Source organism: Carcharodon carcharias, chromosome 17, assembly GCF_017639515.1.
Source record: "Carcharodon carcharias isolate sCarCar2 chromosome 17, sCarCar2.pri, whole genome shotgun sequence".
Classification (NCBI taxonomy): domain Eukaryota; kingdom Metazoa; phylum Chordata; class Chondrichthyes; order Lamniformes; family Lamnidae; genus Carcharodon; species Carcharodon carcharias.
Genome location: NC_054483.1, coordinates 118,209,306 through 118,232,233, shown reverse-complemented (window position 1 = coordinate 118,232,233; position 22,928 = coordinate 118,209,306). Strand labels below are relative to the sequence as shown.

The window sequence follows — 22,928 nt, the reverse complement described above, 5'->3', positions numbered from 1 at the left end:
TTGTGGGGAACTTGGATCTTCATATAGACTGGACCAATCAAATTGGCAAGGGTGGTCTTATAAGATGAATCTGTGGAATGTTTTCTTGACAGTTTTCTGGAGCAATACGTGGTGCAGCCAACTAGGGATAAAGCTATCTTAGATTTAGTATTGCATAATGAGGGAGGGTTAATTAGTAATCTCATAGTAATGCATCCAGAGGACAGAGAGAGGCTGCAAAGTAATATTGACTGGTTATGAGAGTGGGTAATAAAATGGCAGATGGAGCATAATGTTGGTCATAAGAATAGAAAAGCAGAATATTTTCCAAAGACATGAAACGGGAAACTTGGGTGTATTCACATAAGGAAAACAAAGTTTGCATAAAGGTACAGCAAGCAATTAAGATGACAAAAGGCATGTTGGCCTTTATTGAAAGGGGACTGAAGTACAAGAAAAAGGAAGTCTTGCTACAATTGTACAGGGCTTTGGTGAGACCACACCTGAAATAGTGTGCAGTTTTGCTTTCCATATTTAACAAAGGATATACTTGCATTGGAGGCAGTTCAACAAAGATTCACTAGATTGGTCCCAGAGGTGAGAGGGTTGTCCAACATTGAGAGGCTAAATAAACTGAGTTAAATTCTCTGGAGTTTTGAAGAATGAGAGGTGATCTCGCTGAAACACACAAGCTTCTGAAGGGGCTTAACAGGGTAGGCACTGAGAGATTACCCCCAGTGGCCAGGGGGTCTAAAATACAGGGTCACACTCAGGATAAGGGGTTTGATCATTTAGGTCTAGGATGAGGAGAAATTTCTTCACTCAAAGAATTGGGAATCTTGAAATTTTCTACCTGCAGGTTGTGGATACTCCATCGCTGACAATATTTAAGGCTGCGATAGACAATTGGTCTCTTAGGGAATGAAGGGGTATGGGGAGAAGCCCAAGATCAGCCATGAATAGTGGAGCAGGCTTGATGGACTATATGGTCGACTCCTGCTTCTATCTCGTGTATTGAATGCTTTTAAAAATCCAAATGCACGACATCCACTGATTTCTTATCACTCTCCTAGCCACATCCTCAAAAAAAAAATTCTACCAAAATTATCACACAAATTTCTCTTCAGAAATCCATTTTGGTTCTACCTAATCATATTATGATTTTCTAAGCTGTTTGTTACTATATCCCTAATACCATATTCTAGTATATTTCCTACCACTGATGTCAGGTTTTCTGGACTATAGTTTCCTGTTTTCTCTTTCCCACCTTTTTTGAATAGCAGGGTTACATTTGCTACCCTCCAATCCACGGGGACTGTTCTAGAGTCTAGGGAATTCTGGAAGATCAAAATCAATGTGTCCATTATCTCTGAAGCCACCTCTGTTAAAACCCTAGAGGATGTTAACTGGATCCACACTGGCTGGTGAAGCTAAACTAAGATACAGCAGCTTTCTTTGCTGGACAGAGTTTGCTAGAACCAGGGGACATAGATTCAAGATAAGTGGCAGAAGGTGTAGGGGGGACATGAGGAAGACCTTTTTTACGCAGAGGGTAGAGGGTGTCTGGAATTCGCTGCCCAAGTTGGTGGTAGAGGCAGAAACTCTAAACTCTTTTAAAAAGTACCTGGATCTGCACCTTAAGTGCTGTAAGCTGCAGGGGTATGGGCCAGGTGCAGGAAGGTGGAATTAGAAAGGACACCTGGGTGTCCTTGGGCTAGCATGGACAAGATGGGCCAAATGACCTCTTTCAGTGATGTAACTTTTCTATGGTTCTATTGACTTAGTTCACGGCCAACACTACTCCACCCCACCAATGCCTCAGATATATTACAGATGTACTCATCACCTGTTTAACAATGTAACAGTCATTAAACCATAACACTATAATTAATAAAACATTAACAGGATATAGGCCACCAAGTCCAGCAGATTGTTGATTTTCTAGTTCTCCAGAACTATTTCTTCAATAATACCAACATCCTTAAGTCCCTTACTTTCACTGGGCCATTGATTCCCCATTATTTCGGAATGCGTTATGTGTCTTCTACTGTGTAGACAGATACAAACTATTCATTTGATGTCTGTCAATTCCTTCTTCGCCATTATAATATCTCCTGTTTCATCCTCCAAGGGAAGCAAGTTTGCTCTCACTAATCCCCTCCTTACTTGTGGTAGCTTTTGCAATCTGTTTGCTCTCATGTCATATTGCCTCTTTCTTTATCAATTTCTTTGCCATCCTTTGCTTAATTTTAAAATCCTCTTAATCCTCAAGCTTACTACTATTTCGGAACCATTATAAGCTTCTTTCTCTAATATTGAACTATTTTTAACTTAGTAATTCTTGTGCTTTGGAGTGGTAAGATGTTGTTTATTATATCCATTACAGCCCAAAGAAGTGCTTAGTGAGTCCAGTTGCTTCCCCACAGGTAGGCAGGGAAAACTTGGGAAATAACTTTTTGTGACTCCGTCAAGACCACCCAAAATCACCACCTGATTTCAAACATCATTGGCTGAGGCCACAAGAGTAGGACACTTCCTTGTTCCCTTGGCCTGGGATGGTTCATCGTGCAGGAGGGCACAAAAGGAGAGAAGCAAAATGCCATGAAAATACTACTAACTAATCTCCTGTGACATTGAACACAGGGAAGGCATAGAGTAAAAAACATGTTTATGAACAAGAAGAAACACATTTGACCCAATTCAGTAACATTTACATTAATTAAATAACAACTTGTATTTATATAGTGCTTTTACTGTAGAAAAACATGTGACAAAGCCAAAAAAGGAGCTAGTAGGACCGATGGCCAAAGGCTTGAACAAAGGAGGGTTTTAAGAAGGGTCATTAGGAGGAGAGGAAAGGGGAGAGGTGGAGGGGATTTAAAAAGGGAATTCCACCGCATAGATCCAAAATAGCTGAAGGCACAGCAGCCAATGGTGGGACAAAGCTCTGGAGAAGGTTATGGAGACAGGAGGCAGAGAGACTACAGAGGGGTGAAAATACTTTTTTTATACTAAAGTATAAAAGCCAAATTCAAACAATGTAATTCAAGATGGCAGTGTAAATCACAATAATCTAAAGGTAGCTGCGAAGCTTTATATGCTAAACCACAAGTTTTATTTAATAACTATTTAACATGAAACTCTTGAGGCAATGTGAAGCATTCTTGTAGATGAATGGTATGGTATTGGGGCAGCTGTGATACCATAGGCATCACTAATAACCCAGGGAACATAGGTTCAAGTACCACTAAGGCAATTTGAAATTTTTAATAACAACTAAAGTTCTGATGAAAACTCACAAACTGAAATGTTAACTGTTTCTTTCTCCACAGATACTGCCAGATAGATCTGCTATGTATTTTTTGCATTTTGTGTTTATCTGAGAATTTTAATTCAACTTTTAAAGATCTGGTGTTCGTACAAGTTATCACGAGTTGTTGGCTTGTTGTAAAAACCTTTCAGAAAAATTGCAATATTCTTTGAGGAAAGAAACCTGCCAACCATGCCTGGCCTATATTTGACTCCAGTCCCATGCCAATGTAGCTGAGTCTTAACTGCTCTCTGAAGTGGCTTAGCAAGCCATTTATTTGTAAGATAAGAAATTAAGAAATAGAAGAAGCAATGGATAATAATTTCTGGCAGTGGCTACATCCCAAAAATACATGGTTATCTTTGTGATGAAGATACCACAATGATAATAATAAGCTGAATCATTTTGTTGCATACACATTTGCACGGTTTTCAGTTACCCACATCCCTTTAAATGCATTGTATAAATGCAGCAGCTCTTCATTTTGTTCAACACTGAACCTGAACTCTATAAACCACCTAGGTTTTATGTCTCTTATGTAAAAAGTATTACAGAACTCTTTAAAAAGTGTATAGCTATAGTGATATAACTGCAGCAGGAGCAGTGTGTCCAGCTCTGATTTGTGAAATAGTCAGTTAATCTCCAATTTACTTGCCTATTTAAATCATTAAATATTATCACCTGCATTTCTTAGAAATGTATTTGAATTTCTTGATAATGCTGCAATGAAGTTTTTAAGCCTCAAGACTCCATTTGTTCTGGAGTTTGTAGCAAAATACTGGCCTTTGAAACGCCGGTTTCAGCACAAATCCACCTCCACCACCAGCTACTTAAACTCTGTTGTTCCAAGCAGGTGAAACTTCAAGCTAAATAAAAAACTAAAAGTCTGAAACAACACATCTCACTGTTCAGATCATTTTAGCTTCTTCTTTGCTCACTCAAACCTATATCCTTTCTTTCTAGATTTTAGCAAAATGTATTCTATACAGAAATAGAACAGCTGGGTTCTATCTCAGAAAATAGACTTCACCACTACTGCTTTCCTAGCAATCCATCACTTCACTAATACACATTTGGGAGTGGGAAGTTGAGAAACTAGATTCACGAAGGTGTGCTCAAATATGCTTCAGCTGGCAAAGATCAGACTCTGCCTGTAAAGCTAAGCCTATAAAAGCTTAACTGTGTGCAGTTGCACTGCACAAACTACTCCTTTGCTAACAAGTGTCACATTGTGGTTCACTCTTGAATTACATTCACTTTGAAATACTCCGATGCATTTGGTGAAAAGTAGAATACTGAAAAACTAGTTTCTTGTAAAATTCATTTATAGGATGTGGGCATCGCTGGCTAGGTCAGCATTTCCTGGAAACAGGAAGAACATTTGTACAGTATACTGAAAGATTTTTGTATTTCTTGTATCCAAGTCATTGTCAGAATTCACAATATTAATATTGTACAGAAACAAATATCACAAAATCCAGAAATCCTACAATAGAAGTTTTTTTTAAAACTTTAGTTCAATAGAGGTTGCAATTATTTCAACTACGGTACAGTAACTCCTGAACAACTGGTTTCAGACCACAAGGATATTTGACCTAGAAAACGTGGTTCATTTAATGCTGCAGTTGAAGTGATCCAACTTCCACTTTTGACTCCCGTGTTAACTAACATGAAAGCATGGTGGCCAATGTCCAGTTCTTTCAAATGTCCAGTTCTGCGACACTGCTCTCTCATAGTTCCCTCTTACTAGTTGTATCAAAGACACTAGGTTGCCTCCAATGTCTTATCTTCCCATGCCTGCAATCAGCTCTGCTTACCTCTCCCCCCTCACCTTTTACGTGCTACCCATTGGCAACATCATCCAGAAATATGGGGTCAGATTTTACATCTACACTGATGGTATTCAGCTCCACTTTTCAACCTCAACCAACAAACCTAGTGCTGTTTTAACTCTCTCCAACAACCATCTAAAACTAAGTCTGTAATAAACCAAAACCTCCTCTGGCTAAGTGCAGAAAAATGAAGCCAGTCTCTTTGCTCCTGCAGCCTACCATCAGCCATCAGCCTACCTAGATCCCACCTCAATCAAGCACTGGGGTTTCGAACACTAATATATTGTCCTACTTTATTCGACCTCAGCTTACTCCCTCAAATTTGATCAGTCACCCAGAAAACATTCTTTTATCTCAAAACATTGTCAGTTTCTGCCCTCTGCCAGCAAAAGCCTATTCCATGCTTTTATTCCCTTTGCCCTAGACTTCTTCAGTGCTTTCCTTGAGGTCCTCCATAAACAATGTCTGCATACACACCACATCACACTCTTTACTTCCTAAGCTCAGGTGGCTCCTCTGCCTCAGAGATTCTTATCCTCAAATCCATGCAAAGCCTCATCACTTCCTACCATTGTGGTCTCCTCCAGCCATGTTATGCATATTCCCTTTGCTCCTGAGACAAGGTAATTCTCATGTGTTACTCCCTCATTAACATCAGTAGGCCTTTCAACCACTAAGTTCAGCTCTTTGGAAGTCCTTTTCAGCATCTCTGCCTTATCACCTGCCTTCCTGTTTCAAAAGCCTGAAGTATAACTATGATTTTGACCCCTTCTAACCTCCTCCCCTTCATTTTTCCTACCTGATCAACATTCATTCTTTGTCAAACATTACACAGAGCTCCAAGATCTCTCTTTTTATGCATTACAAATTTGTTAGAAACCCAAATGGTTGCTGTCCTAAAACTAGCCACTAGACTGTGTGTGAAAGTAGCCAGCAGTGACTCTACTTCTCACCTGATTCCATTCCCTTTGGGGAAACATATGACTTCCACTCAGTATGTCCTAAGCTCAACTGAGACTGGTAACCTGTCATCCACAGTAGTCCTTTCAAAACCTATGGTTAAACATGGCTGTTAACTATTTGCCAGACTTTCAAATGCGCCTCAGAGCACAATAAGCACGCTATTAACAGTTTCTAAAATTTCATAGTTAACCTAAATACAAATCAAATGTCACAGATGCCACTTGAGGACGCTCTCTGCAGAAGTACAGGAGATGGAATCATGCAAGGCCAGCAGGAAATAAAAGAGTACGTCTCATAAGAAAGATGGCACCTCCAACAATGCAGCATTCCTTCAGTGCTACACTGGAGTTTTAGCATAGATTTTGGTGCTCAGGTCCTAGAGTGGGGCTTGAACTGAGAACCCTGTGACTCACAGGCAAGAGTGCTATCCACTAATCTATGGCCAACACTACAGTTGGTTAATAGATCAAAATTCCCACAGAGAAAAAAACGAGAGTCATGGCTCTCACTTTTATTGACAAAGCTAAAAAATGGAATTGTACATCTTCATTTTAAAAAGAATTTCTACAGAGAATATGTTGCTACATTCAAAAACATCATTTTGGTGAATGATGCGTTTAAGAACTAAACTCAGTATGACATACTGTAATTTTAATGCTAAACTAAAATATATAAATTATATATTGCACTGGCTTGACAAGAGGCAGCATTGTAGAGTGCTCAAAATGCTGATTTTAAGGCCTCTGACAGTTTTTTTATCTGTCCATCCAATTATAAAATTCATCAATACACAGGCTTCACCAACTCTCAAGATTTTCCCTTCAGCCTTCCAGCTGAAGAACTTTGCCTTGACAATGACTGGCTGTTTGGGCAGTATTCCTTTGCCTAGGGCTTTATAGTAACCAGCATTGACAACATCAATAACAGGTGCTGGTCCTTCAGATTTCTTGGCATAGTTTAGTGTGATCTGTTCACTGACCAGCGTTCACAGCTTATCTAGATTAATGGTTGAATAGAACAATTGATCCTTCTTTAGATTGTAATGTCTCATTCCAACTTTTCCAAAGAAACCTGAATGATATTTATCATATTTATCAATGTTGATTCAGTGATGATGTACATTACAAGCACTACCATGATCAACAGGATGCTTCCTGCTTTTGACATTATGGCCATGACAATGGTTAACATGTCCTCTCAGCTTCCTGGTTTTTCCTCATCTTAACTGATGATGGAATTGACATAAGGCCTCTAGAGGACAGCAATTCAACCTGCCAACCATGCATGAAATTGACAACACATTTTTTTTAAATTGTGTTGTTCTGGTCTACCAAAATACCCACTTTAAGATTTAAAAGAGGAAGTGATATGGCTAAGTTGCTTGTTATGTTTATACCACAATGACCACATCCTGGAAATAACTATACACAGTGGGAGCTGCTTAGTTATTTTTTTCTTAATGCCTCACCTAAACATACAAAATTAGAATGAAGACTTAAGACAGAACATTGAAAAACAAATGTAAAGCTTTAAAATACTTGCACAATTATACCTAAGGCCAAGTAATGTTTTTCCTCTAATTTCCCACTCATTTTGCCTGCTCTGGAAGGTAGTAACTCTTACAGTACTGTGGTATGGATTTTCAAGTATTGGTAATCCTTTAGTACTTTGCACATTTGGCCATTTTTCAAGTGCAAGCTTGGACTATAAGTATTGATGTTCTTTTAGGCTATGGAAAACATTACAGCTGAGCCAACTGTTCTCCTGAGTTTCATATAAGGAAACACTCTTCTAGCAGGGGTCAGTGGGCAGCAATTAGGAGCAGAACTCTAGTCAATTTCGACAGTTGCTCTTGATGTGTACCTCTGAAGTTGGTCTCAGACAAATTAAGAAAATCTCTTGCAGTCTCACTTCTATTTTCCTTGGTCAAAATCTACATCTCCCAATTCTCTTCAGCTAGAGGGTTACAAACCCACAAAGCCTTCTGACAATCCTCGCCACTTCCATAGCCAGGATTTTCTGGTCTTGCCTATGGCAGGAATCGGCGCCAGCAGGACTGGAAAATCCCTCCCCATATCTCTAAGCTCTAGTAGAATTTTATATATCAGCGTCATGTGGCAACAAGAGTTTCAACCCTCAGCATAAGCCGTCCTCAAAGCTAAGAGTCTATTTTGTTACACCTAGAAGGAAAATTTAAGATAATATGTATTATGAATACAAATACAGACCCCTGGTCAAAAAAATAACTTTCAACTACACGAGCACTCCAATAGAAGTAGTTAAGCATTCAATTCCCAAGCAAAATAGTGTAAATTCAAGTTCTACCCATTATATAATAGCTGCCTTAATTGCACACGTTAATGTCAAATTGTCAACAAGGTTGTTTAATCAAGTGCAGCAATTTGACCTTTTTTTAATCTCGGTAGAAAAAATAGGCATAACGTTTACTAGAACAAAGCTGCTTCAACAGGATTTAATGAGGAAATCAAATCTCAAGCTGCTCTACCCCCTCACCCAAAAAATATTTTGTGAAAAGTATTGTGGGGAAAAAGGTCCCTTTTCAATTGATTTAATAGTTCCTGATGAGAAGCTCAAGCAGTAAATGAAGTTCATTTCTTAAAACTGAGGTGAAGGGCACGGCCTGCAGGATATAACATTATCATGGTTGAACATAGAAGAAAAAAAAACAGCTATGCTATATCAGGAAATAATGAGTAAGTGATGGCAAGCTTAGCTTTTAAAATCCTTGAGATTATGAAAGGAAGGACAGCCTGAGGGGCGTAACAGGCTCCAGGGTTTTGAGGTCCCAGAAAAATAGCAGTGTTGCTATATGCTTTATATATACTGCATGCACTTTCCAAGCACTGGAACAACCTGTTCTCCTAGCCAAGGATGGGTAAATATTGGAGGAGAGAATATTTTATTTATCTATTTAAATACAATGCTAAATGTAACCAATTAGTTTCTCATTAGTTACTAAATATACAGGAAATATTGTTTTTCAGGGATTACAGGCCAGTGCACTGCTCCTGTTCAGCACCAGGATTTCCTATCTTGAATCATTAACATGGCCTAAGAGCACTCCTGATGCTGGCTCATATCCTGGCAGGGTCCAGTGCTGGCAGATGGGTTATGGAATTAAAACATAGTTGTAGGCCTCTCAGACAGATTTTAAATAGATTCAAATGCAAGTACATCTAATTTTCCAAAATCAACTTGCAATCATATATGAATTTTATGAACTTTTTGATGTAAGTTACACTTCAATTCAGCTTTTGGGCTGTGAATGCATTTCTTGAGTAAAATACCATCATTATTATCTTTAGACAGGCCTAATAATGGGATAGGAAACTGCATACAAATCATGTATAAACGAATGGGGCTGATCCAAGTGCAAGATTTTCCCTGCAGGCTTCTGAATCCCACCAAAATGGGCAACACTGGGTGGGGAACAATCATCCAGCTGTGATTTTCCTCAAATTGGCTGATCAATGGCCAGAGGGTGAGCTCACCATCTATTTAAGGACACCAAACAGGCTCTTGAAGCTGGAGGGGCAATAGAAGGCCCTCCAGCACTGAAAAAGCTGTAGGCTGCCTTTTCAGTTAAGTGAGAGAGAGGGCACCTGAAGATGGAAGCGCCCTTTCTCCAATTTTTTCTTTCACTTTAAATTTTAAAAGTGGCCTTAGCAACCAGGCCACCATTGCGGAGGGGCAAACCCTTTACAGGATGAACTGCGGCTGCAGCTGAACCCAGACAGACAAGGAGGGCCTCTAAGCCTGCCTGGGGCATTGGTCCCTTGGTGTCCCTGTGGCAGACCACCTCCAGGCAGCTACAATATTCCCTGACCTCTAAGATAAGCTGCTGCATAATTCTATAGTCAGCCTCTGACAATACGCCTGAATAGCCTCTTAACTAGCTGAATTGACTACTTCTTGCTGTATCCAACCCTGCCTCAAGGAAAATGGCCTGGGGATGGGATGGAGCAGGAGAAGTGGCACACCGGCCAACATTGTGAAAATTCCATGCCCACTTGTCTCCATGCCCGTCCCCACCCATCTCCATGCCAATGGGGCCTAAAAATTCAGCCCCAAGCATTAAAATAGGGAGGCAAAAATTCTGAAAGACTTTGGTGAGCCTTAAACAGCATCTCAATCCATTAACAGTCTGTGCCATGGCTAATGGGGCAGGGGACTGAGATAGATAAAAATGATGGCAAAGGAAACTCAAGGTGCATGCATGAGCTTGCAGACCAGCACCCAAACTTGTTTATGGCTTAATTCCAAATGGTGCTGCATAATTATCGCAAGGAGATGACAAACACACCATATGCCAATTCTATACTGCCTGGTATCTGCGGGTATCACTTGATGGCACAAACCACTCTACCTACATCTCTGGTAACTCCACAATCATTACCAACAATAACTCACAGCCATTTTGTCTTTAACACAGCAAAATGTGCCAAGACATTTTGCAGTTCAATGACAAGCAGGAGGGAAAATCAGGGAAGCTGGGCAAAAGCTTAGTCAGAAACGTAAGTTTAAAAAGGCTCTGTAATTTAATTAAAATTAAACAGACTGAGGATAGATCAGTTTTATCTACCACACCAAGAAGCAATAACCAGTCTAATTTCTCACCTGGAGTTAAAGATAAAAGGGAAGAAGCAATGTCACCCCAGTCTTTTTAAACTGACAATAAGTAACGCTAAAAAACTATAATGTTTTAGTTGATCCATAAATTTATGCATGAAAATTTAAATCATAAGCTGCTTTGTTTTGCAATAATGGGTCAGTCAAAAGAAAAATCATGATGAGCAGCAAAGATGCCACAATAGTTGCCACAAATCAAATTATCAGCTTGTTAAACTAGGGAAATGTTTCCTCCCATGTCTTACATTAAAACAATTGACTAATCAATTGCTTTAATATTGATTTAGGGTCTTGCTATGCACAACCTGGCTGCTATGTATGCCTACATAACAACAGAGTTAAAGACAGTACTCATCTGCTGTCATAGTATATGTAAGGATTGTATTGTATAAATGTAAGTTCTTCTTCAGCCCACCTGTGAACCAATTAAGTTTCAGTCTATTCTGTATTTAATTTTTTTTATCAATACCTTTTCAGCTCAGGTCGCCCAAACTAAAGTTATTTTTTTCAGCTATCAAGAGGTGCGTATTTTCAACAGTGCACATCAATGTGAAAGTTAAGCACAACATGGCATGCTGAAAGATGATCTTTCCTTCATTCTTCATTAACATTGTGCCTTCATTCCAACCTCAGGAAAGCAATTCCTTCTCCATCTGTTAGAATGTTCTCTTTTCGCTACAATACATTTTTATAATGTAATTGCCACTCTAGTACTAATTTCGATCACATGGGGAGTTTAAATTCAATTCATAAATTTGGAATAAAAAGCTAGGGCGGAAACTTGTGCCCGCCCCTGTGACGTGTTTTGTGACTGAGGGCATTTAAGCAGATGGGGACCCTGCCACTTTCCCATTTCCATGCCGATTAAGTCCATGGCCGGGGAGGTTCATGGATGGCCTTCCTGCCCCATTTGCAACTGAGGCCCTTAAGTGGACAATTAATACCTCCGATTGGCCAGCAGCTCTCAGGAGTGGGACCTCTGTCCCCAGGGCCTTGATCCCAGGACTGGCCTGTCACACCTTCAAAACAGTTCCTCTGACATGTCCTCCTTCTTCCTTAACCGAGGTTTTCCACCCACGGTCGCTGACAGGGCCCTCAACCGTGTCCGGCCCATCTCCCGCGCATCCGCCCTCACGCCTTCTCCTCCCTCCCAGAAACATGATAGGGTCCCCCTTGTCCTCACTTATCACTCCACCAGCCTCCGCATTCAAAGGATCTTCCTCCGCCATTTCCGCCAACTCCAGCATGATGCCACCACCAAACACATCTTCCCTTCACCCCCCCTATCAGCATTCTGTAGGGATCGCTCCCTCCGGGACACCCTGGTCCACTCCTCCATCACCCCCTACTCCTCAACCTCCTCCTATGGCACCACCCCATGCCCACGCAAAAGATGCAACACCTGCCCCTTCACTTCCTCTCTCCTCACCGTCCAAGGGCCCAAACACTCTTTTCAAGTGAAGCAGCATTTCACTTGCATTTCCCCCAACTTAGTCTACTGCATTCGTTGCTCCCAATGTGGTCTCCTCTTCATTGGAGAGACCAAACGTAAACTGGGCGACCGCTTTGCAGAACACCTGCGGTCTGTCCGCAAGAATGACCCAAACCTCCCTGTCGCTTGCCATTTTAACACTCCACCCTGCTCTCTTGCCCACATGTCTGTCCTTGGCTTGCTGCATTGTTCCAGTGAAGCCCAATGCAAACTGGAGGAACAACACCTCATCTTCCGACTAGGCACTTTACAGCCTTCCGGACTGAATATTGAATTCAACGCCTTTAGGTCTTGAGCTCCCTCCCCCATCCCCACCCCCTTTCTGTTTCCCCCTTCCTTTTGTTTTTTTCCAATAAATTATATAGATTTTTCTTTTCCCACCTATTTCCATTATTTTTAAATATTTTAAAATCTTTTATGCTCTCCCCACCCCCACTAGAGCTATACCTTGAGTGCCCCACCATCCATTCTTAATTAGCACATTCATTTAGATAATATCACCAACTTTAACACCTATGTGTTCTTTTGTTCTGTTGTTGGTGACATCTTTTGATGATCTGCTTCTATCACTGCTTGTTTGTCCCTACAACCACACCCCACCCCCTCCACTTCTCTCTCTCTTTCTCTCCGCCCCCCCCACACACCTTAAACCAGCTTATATTTCAACTCTTTCTTGGACTCGAACTCAAGTTCTGTCGAAGGGCCATGAGGACTCGAAACGTCAACTCTTTTCTTCTCCGCCGACGCTGCCAGACCTGCTGAGTTTTTCCAGGTAATTCTGTTTTTGTTCTGGCCTGTCATGTGCCTGATTGGAACATGATACGACAGACTTCCTGAAGAGAGGTGATATGGGGCTTTCCTGCCAGCGGCTGAGATCCCCATCATCTCCACAAGATTTCTCCCACCTAGTTTCAGTGATATTCTTCTTCTTAGTCAGCCCGTTGGGATCTGCCTCCACTCCAGGGTTGTGGGTCCTGAGGTGACTAAAAAAAAAAGTCCAATGCTGGATCCACACACTCTGCCACAAGTGGGGCAGGTAGTGTTTGATGAGGCGATGGATAGGATGTTTAGACTTTGGCACACTCCTTCTGCCGCTTGCGCTTGGCCTCCACCTGGACCTGTCGGAGATGTTTGAAATGGTTGGCACCTTCGCAGATGGTTCTTCTCCAGTTTGGGCAGTCTCGAGCAAGAGATTCTCACAAATTGGTGGAGATGTTGCATTTCTTCAGGAAGGCTTTAAGGACGTCCCTGAAACATTTCCTCTGCCTTCCTGGTAACTGCTTGCAATGGCAAAGCTTGGAGTAGACAGATTGTTTTAGGAGTCTTGTATCAGGCATGCAGTTGATGTGGCCCTCCCAATGAGGCTGATTAACCATAACCGGTGCCTTGATACTGGGGGTATTGGCCTGAGAGAGGAAACTGGTAATGGAGCACCTATCCTGCCACTGAATTTGCAGGATTTTGCGGATGCAGCGCTGGTGATATTTCACCAGGGGTTTAAGGTGACTGTTGTATGTTGTCCATGTCTCTGACATATACAGGAAAGCAGGTAGCACAGCAGCCCTGTAGACTACAAGCTTGGTGTCAGGTTTGAGGTCTTTGTCATCAAACGCTCTTTTCCCCAGACAGCCAAAGGCTGCACTAACACACTGGAAGCAATGTTGAGTTGCATTGTCAATACTTGCCTTCGCTGAGAGGAAGCTCCCAAAATATGACAAATGAACAATGTTGTAGTCCTGTAGTCTCAGTAATAATACCCATAAAACTAAACCGATAGTCATAAAAACCCATCTGGTTCACTAAGGTCCTTCAAGGGAGGAAATCTGCTGTTCTGATCCAGTTTGGTCTACATGTGGTCCAGACTCACTCAGCTGATAGTTAAAGTTCCATTGGGGCACCATGTGAGACCCCAATAAGCTTTTATTAATGAGTCTCCCATAGCATTAAAATCATAAATTGGCAGGAACACAGCGAGAAACAGAACTGATTGGGGAAGGTTAAAATCACTCCTAAATAATATAATGATAGGCATGTGTGCACTCTCAGGATACCACATGTGGTAAGTTTTTGTTCTTGACCAGGTTGCAAGAGATAGCAATAAGCTAAGTCAAGCAGAAGATAATTCCCTAAGCAAAGAGATAAAACGGAAAGCATGTAATCCTCCACATCATTAATGCACAGGGCCACTTTCCTACAATCTGTTTATTGTGCTAAAGGCAGAAGTATAACATAAGGTTGCCTCATGTTCTCAACATTTTTCTATTATATCAAATGATAATACCATTAACTTATGGAAATCACAAATCCGCATTGACAATCATTTACACATTTTCATGGATGCAGCGAGAAAATAGCTACTGACAAAACAATTAAGTATTCATACCTTTCTGAAACTTGAACACCACAATATTCCTCATTATATATTCACTACCCGGATCTAACGGTTTAAAAAAGTATACCCAAGCTACCAATTTTCTACCTCGTTTGTTGACAATATGCAATTACCACTATGCTGAGGGAAGGTCAATTTTTTGAAACTGATCATCCTTTTATTTGATTGAGTACTGTTTATTTGGTAATTATTTGTTATTTATGTTAACAATTCACACATTGTATGAGTCATTTTCATGACTGCTGAATAAGCATACAGAGAAATTCTAATGAAATTCCGTGATGCAACTATAAATTGAACCAAAAGCATGGAAGACAGCAGTCATGAAAATGACTCATACAATGTGTGAATTGTTAACATATATAACAAATAATTACCAAATAAGCAAAATAATAAATTCTACATCGACTCAAGAATGATATTTGGGAGTTTGGTGGTTAGGGCTCTTACACCTGTGGGGATGAACTGCCTTTAAGTGGTATGGAGAAAAATCATATCCAGTATATGAGCCAGGCTTAGGACTTAAACCAGATGGAATGTGTAAAAACATGCAGCCTTGACCCAAGCGCATATTAGAATACAGTACCATTCATTTCAAACCACCAACTATTCCATTCATCTACAAAGTAGAACAGCATAAAATAACCAAGGTGACACTTTTTAGGGTTGATTTTAACTTTTGGTCGTGGTGGTGGAAAACAGGCACTAACAGTTTGGTCTCCCAGTATGTGCCCCACTCAATTCCCTTTCATTTGGAGCTAAGTGGAGTGTATAATGCGCACTACCACACATTTTCCATCACAAAATTAAAATTAGCGCTAATAATTTTTTTGGAATTCTGTTTATTTCTCAATCCACATATCCCTCAGAAATTGCTGATTTTTTTTAACAATCTGGTTTAAATTCAGCTTGATAGTTCATTCACATTCAAACTGCCTTTAACAGACAGGAGTAACACCCCATTCAGCTTCTGTGACAAGTGATTTTAGCTCAATCTTGGTAAAATTAACAAATCAGAGATTTTCAAAACCCAGGTTGAAAGACCCCAGCTGTGAATTATAAAAAATAAATCAGACATCAGGAGTTGTGTGACATATGTAACTCAATGGGCTGAATTTTCTCCCCAAAGGTGGGAAACAAGAGTCAGGATTGTTTTCAGGTCCCAAGCCCACATCCTGTGGGAAACTGATTAAAGTCAAAATTTTCACATGGATAAGCCCTTAATCGGCATGGACACTAGTTCCTTGTCCAACTAAGGGCAATGGGTGGGCTTTTGAAACTGGAGGACAAATGAGAGGCCTTCCAGCTTTAGAGATAAGTTATAGCAATAAAACATTGGGCCGAATATTCATGCCCCACTGACATCGGATAGAATGGGGATTGGTGTTGAAAATTACAAGGCCAGCTTCCCAACCTTATTCCTGATGGTGGCTGTTTTGGGATTTTCCAGTTGGCCTCCAGTTTCCCCAACATGATGAGGGCAGATCAACTGTCTGGAGTGGGTAGCCAGCAGCAGGCTTGGGTGCCAGCATCCTGGCAGGCCAATACAGGGAGTGCAAAAATGACAAACTTTTTAAAATTAAAGTACACAAAGCAGCCAGGTCAACACTGGCTGTGGGGCGGTGGGGACAGGAAGCCACTCTACAGGAACCTTTGGCTGTGCCACACCCAGGCAGGTTGGTAGGTAGGGTCTCTATAGGTCTGTCAGCATGCTGGCGCCCCAATCTGCTGCTGGGTACCCACCTCCACGCAGTTGATCTGCACCCCCATCACATCAGGAAACCGGAGGCTAACTGGAAAATCCCAAAATGGCCAACATCGGGAACAGGGTTGGGAAGCCAGCACAGTAGCTGGCCTCGTAATTTTCAGGTCATATCTCAGTTCCAACCAGATGTCAGCGGAGCCTGAAAATTTGGCCCAACATTTTATTTCACGCTGGCTGATGAAACTTATCTATCAATTTTTCTCCCACTCCTCATATCTGTCTTTATTATAACATAAAACTGGTTATTTTCCACATAAAAATATTCTCATTTAAATAACTGGTTCATGAAAATATAATTGCTGTGACAATACGGAACTACAAACTATTCTAGGAAGTGGAGATTGATCCATGACTTAAAATTTAGAGTGCTAATATAAAACCTGATCCCAAATGTTTATTGTAAGCAATTAAACAGTTCAACATTATATACAGTGCAAAATATTTGTGTGTTTATTCATATTCTTTAAGATTATTCAATGTCACTTTTTGGGATTGAGTGATGCAGTCACTATCAAAAAATCATTCACACAGCAGTTATTTTTCACCAAATTAGAGAAGCCAGAAGAGACTGGATGGCAGTTACTTAGTACATTATCTTTTCACAACCAAGAAAGAGTTCAAATCCTGGGCAGACTAAATGGATGAAAGACTCTTCCTTCTGTGAACATACATGCAAATTAGGAGCAGCAGCATGCCATTCAGCCCCTCAAGCCTGCTCCTCCATTCATTAAGATCATGGCTGATTCGACTGTGGCCTCAACTCCATTGCTCTCAAGGAAAGTTCCAAAGATTCACAACCCTCAAAAAAAATTTCCTCCCATCTCCATCTTAAATGGGAGGCCCCTTATTTTTAAACTGAGTCCCCTACTGCTAGTCTCTCCCACATGAGGAAACATCCTTTCAGCATCCACCCTGTCAAGTCCCCTCAAGGTATTATTTGTTTCAGTAGATCGTTTCTCAATCTTCTAAACTCCAATGGGTACAGGTCCAGCCAGTACCAACCTTTCCTCATAAGAGAACTCTTCCCCCGCCATTCCAGATATCAGCCAAGTCAACCTTCTCTGAACTGCTTTGAACGTGTTTATAGCCTTCCTTAAATAAGGAGACCAAAATTATACATAGTACTCCAGTTGTGGTCTCACCAACGCCCTGTGTAACTGTAGCAAAACATCCTTACTTTACAATCCATTCCCCTCGCAATAAACAACATCATTCCGTTTGCATTTCGAATCACTTGCGATGCCTGCATATTAACTTCTTGCAATTTATGTACCAGGACACCCAGGTCCCTCTGTACCTCAAGAGTTCCTCAATCTCTCTCCATTTAAATAATATGCTGCTTTTCTATTCTTCCTGCCAAAATGGACAAGTCCACATTTTCCCACAATATACTCCACTTGCCAAATTTTTGCCCACTCACTTAACCTTTCCATGTCTCTTTGTAGATTCCTATGGGCATGCACGTAAAAGAGCGCAGAAATCTCCCTGAGGCATGGAGATGCCTCAGGTAGATTAGTTTAAGTTTTGAAAAATAGAATAAAGGTTAAAAAAATATTTTAAGGACATGTCCCCTCATGTGAAACTGTCACATGAGCTGGGACATGTCCATTAATTTTTTCAAAAAATTTTATGTATTCACTAAATCCTTCCTGAAACCTCATCCTGCCCGTGGATGAGATTTCATGAAAAATGTGAAGACCGCCTGGGCTCTGCGCCTGCCTACCAACCTTAAGGTTGGACGGGCAGCATTCTTAACAGCTTAAATTACTTTGTTAACGGCCTTAACCCGAAAATGACCCATTTATGCCTTCTGTTTCCTGTTAATCAATCCTCTATCTATGCTAATATGTTACCCCCTACACCATGAGCTTTTAATTTGCGTAGTAGCCTTTGATGTGGCACCTTGTCAAATGCCTTCTGGAAATCTAAGAATAGCACATACACAGGTTCCCCTTTATCCACATTGCATGCTTGTTACTTGTGTGGAGAACTCCAACAAATTAGTCAAACATGATTTCCATTTCATAAAACCATACTGACTCTGCCTGATTGCATTGCATTCTAAATGCCCCACTATAACCTCCTTAATAACAAATTTGCAGGATCGACAGGGCTGGGTATGCAACTGTCATTTCTGGTGCCTAGGTCAATGCCGGATTATCCGTCCGGTTTCTTTCCTTTTTGTAGACATCGTAGCAATTTGATACAACTGAGTGGCTTGCTAGGCCATTTCAGAGGGCATTTAAGAGTCAACCACATTACTGTGGGTCTGGAGTCACATGTAGGCCAGACCAAGTAAGGACGGCATTTCCTTCGCTAAAGGACATTAGTGAACCAGATGGGTTTTTATGACAATCGATAATGGTTTCATGGTCATTATCATCGAAACTAGCTTTTTAATTCTAGATTTATTAACTGAATTTAAACTTCACCAGCTGCCGAGATGGATTCGAACTTGTATCCCCAGAGTAATAGCTTGGGCCTCTGGATTACTAGTCTGGTGACATTACCACTATGTCATCACCTCCTGATGCCCCAAAGCCTACCCACCATCTACAAGGCACATGTCAGGAGTGTGATGGAACACTCTCCACTTGCCTGGATGAGTGCAGCTCCAACAACACTCAGGAAGCTTGACACCATCCAGGACAAAGCAGCCTGCTTGATTGGCACCTCCTCCACCACCTTCAACATCAACTCACTCCACCACCAACGCATAGTGGCAGCAGTGTATACCATCTAGAAGAGGCACAGCAGCAACTCACCAAGGCTCCTTTGACAGCACCTTCCAAACCTAGAAGGACAAGGGTAGCAGGTGCATGGGAACACTACCACCTACAAGTTGCACTCCAAGCCATACACAATCCTGACTTGGAACTATATCACCATTCCTTCGCTGTGGCTGGGTCAAAATCCTGAAACGCCATCCCTCACAGCACCATGGGTGTACCTACACCACATGGACTGCAAGGGTTCAAGGCAGCAGCTCACCGCCACCTTCTGAAGAGCAATAAAAATGCTGGCCCAGCCAGTGATGCCCATATCCCGTGAAAGAATTAGAAATAAGATTCCAGCAATTTCCCTACAACAGATGTTAAGTGGCCTGTAGTTTCCTGCTTTCTGGCTCCCTCCTTTCTTGAATAGCAGAGTCACATTCGCTATTTTCCAATCAGATGGGACCTTTCCAGAGTCTAGGGAATTTTGTAAAATTAAATCTACTATCTGTGAAAATCGCACTCAGAGGCAATGGAAAAATCATTCTTTATGTCACAGGGAATACTTTTCCGAAATATGTATTACGGCACACGTGTAGCAGAATAAAGGGATTCTTTAATTTAGGATCACTTGGTACTAATGCTAAACTGCCATCAGCATAAAACCATCAACTTGGGGACAACAATTTGGAATAAAAAGTTACCATTACCTTGTTCAAACCAGCACACTGTAAATCAACAGTAAAAAAATGCCAGAAAATGGCAAATTTTTCTGAGGTCAACCTGATCCCCAAACTCTAAAATGTTCTGTACCATTTTACTTATATCAATTCAATGAAAAGTAAGAACACTGGGCATGATGGATTGTTTCTGAAGAGTAAATAACAGTTCTGGAATGATGTGACCATTCGTTTTTTTTTCCACTTTATAAGAGCTCACTCACAGTGCCTCAGTAACCTGACACCTTAGCAACAACACCACCATGTGACCCAATCAGGGTTCAGTATGTCAGGAAAAGAAAGGCAACCAATATTCTGCATACCGATTTTTTGCTTAAAGTAGGTCAGACATCTACTTGCATTTGGCAAACTCGTTGCTTCTTCTGTCAGGGAAGCTAAAAGCCTTTCCCAAATTTAAACCCAAATCAAAATTGCTAACTATCATCCTTGTTTTATTGTAAAAGTTAGGACTTAGAACTTCAATTTTATAATTAAAATATCACATACAATTTAATGTGTTTACGCGAATAAATTCTTCCTGTCCATTATCAGTTTACATGGATGAGTGACAGTCTGTGTAAGTGACTTACCGATTCTTTTCTAATTCATTGTGTGTAGATCTGCAAGACAGAAATTTAGCCGTTACTTTGGAAGCTTTTTAACATCTCCATCAGAACTTCTGAGAAATAAACTTGTCACATTTAAACTTAATTAGCCTTTTTTTTTGTTCCTCCAATATGCTACCCTCCTCTCCTGAAGGTGCTGACTCATGTGCACTATTCACCTTTTAATATCTTATCCCAGTAGCCATTCTTATACCTGAGAGTGTCAGGAGGCTATTGGATTATAGAAGATGTCACTGCTGAGCTTGGTCCTGTCTTCACCTAACATCTACACATAGAGAATTTCTAGCAGAAACTACTGGACAGCAATCCTAGGCAAGAATATTAACTGATTTTTGTTCTGTCACTAAACCAAGGATCAACGCCAAGTGGACTGCCATAACTAGGATCACCCAACTCATCACAGACCAATGACTGAATTTAGGATATTCATGTTCTGAAGCTGATTTCCATATATTTATCTGTATTTTATTAGATTAGATTTTTGTAATGTTGTTCCTTTTTATAAAAACACAAAACATTCATAGAAACAAAAAGCAAAAGAAAAACTGTGAATTCCAAAGGCCTGCTATGAATTACAGAAGAAAGATAGCAATCCCTACTACAGGGGGAATGTAGCCAATAAGAAATCAACAGTAGATCAAAAACATCCTTGCATTTGAACATGCATGTTAATATTGTCAAGGAAAGCTTGCAAGAACAACAGAAAAACAAACAGGAAGTCTTCTAGCTTCTACAAGAGTGGCTAGCTAGGTCACTTTGGGGGGTGGGCACGGGGTGGCAGATAAGAGTCAACCACATTATTGTGGACCTGGAGTCACAAAAAGGCAAGACCAGTTAAGGATGGCAAATTTCTTCCCCTAAAAGACATTAAGTGAACCAGGTGGATTTTTAATACTATTCCAGTAGTTTCATGGTCGCTATTACTGCCACTTGCATTTTATCCCAATTTCATTTAACTAACTGAATTTAAACGGTTGGATTTGAATTTATGTCTCTAGACCATTCAATCAGGCCTCAGGATTACTATCTAGCCTCACAACATAACCATCATGTCTACTGTACACCCTCACAATAGCCCACTATCATAATCTGCAATTGAAATGCAGGAGCTAAGCAAAAGGCATTGTGTAGATTTCTTCACATAAGCTTCAATGAAACATTCATTTATAAGGATTAGTCCATGAACCTATCATTTCTGCAATAATTCAAACTGGTTAATATTTGAGGGCTGACAAGTTGAACATCACAAAAATACTCACCAATTAAAAATATTACACCAAAGTGGATATTTACCATTGTATTTCAATATAGGCAAAATGTGTTAAATTTTGTGAGAAATTTCTCATTCCAAAGGGTCATCATCCCATGGAATCTTCCTGCTCTGGACTGCTCAGCATGACCCTAAATAGTGAATTTACCTACTGAGTCACTATGAGGAGCCCATTTAAATTCTTCAAGTGACTGACGATTAAATGAACAAATAAATCAATGTAAATTCATTAGCACCCAAAACCAGGTGCTATTCTGGTGGCAAGTGCCAGCGGTACTTTAGAATACAGAGGACAGTCCTAACTGTGCCCTTGGTCTCATTATTGTAATTCAGGACAGCTACAACCATCAATCAGTTGCCCAAATGCAGCTTGAATGCTGAGACCCTCAGGAAAATTCAAAGGAGGAAGGCGATTGATGAACAGTAGCCTGAAGTTGGTTTGTGGAACCGGGAGGAGTGCTCCAACGCCACAAAAAACATTTCCTGCGGTCCCTTTAAGGTCGCTCAAGACACAGAAATTACCAGTTAGAGCTTCAACTAACAAGGCCTCATTTCAATATTGAGCCAGGCCAACCAAAAACAAGCCTCAACCAATTTAGCACTGGCCCCAAGGTGAAACTCGGCACAGGTTTCTGCTCTGCTAAATTGGCTTATGGACATAAAGTGGGTGCAGTGCTGTTGAATTTATGCATCAATACTTCCTTATTGGTAACAAACATAATATCAGCTACATAATCCACACCTACTCTGCAGAAGATTTATGTATAGTAAATTAGACAATAAATCTTATCCTTATTCTTTAATTTAGTTCAGCAATATAGCATCTGCAATTCACTTTAAAATGTAGTCATTTGTTGACATCAAGAAAAACAACTTACATTTATACAGCACCTTTAATGCAGGAAAATGTCCCAGGGTGCTTCACAGCAGACACAATAATCAACAATGAGCCAAAGACAGAGATATGAAGAGGAGCAACTAAACACCTATTTTAGAGGTTTAATGAGAATTTTAGAGGAGAGAGAGGTGGAGAAGCAAATAGTTTTAAGAAGACAATTCCAGAATTTAGGGCCTAGTCACAAAAGGTACAGCAGCAAATTGTTTGAAGGAGTGTGGGGTGCACTTGAGGCCAAAATTGGAAGAATTAGGAGTAGGAAAAGGTGAAACTGTGAAGGGATTTGAACATGAGGATGAAAATTTTAAATTGGAGGTGTTT

The 22,928-nt window shown here is 40.6% G+C and overlaps 1 protein-coding gene and 1 pseudogene across 1 annotated transcript in view; both read right to left on the bottom strand.

The window, feature by feature from the left end:
• mxi1 (max interactor 1, dimerization protein) overlaps nucleotides 1-22,928 on the bottom strand; it is a 67,220-nt gene that overhangs the window by 34,744 nt on the left and 9,548 nt on the right. Inside the window, exon 3 of the mRNA XM_041210405.1 lies at nucleotides 20,407-20,436. Within this exon, the coding sequence (XP_041066339.1) occupies nucleotides 20,407-20,436 (30 nt within the window). The remainder of the gene's footprint in view (nucleotides 1-20,406; nucleotides 20,437-22,928) is intronic.
• On the bottom strand, nucleotides 6,761-14,643 carry LOC121290037 (annotated as a pseudogene).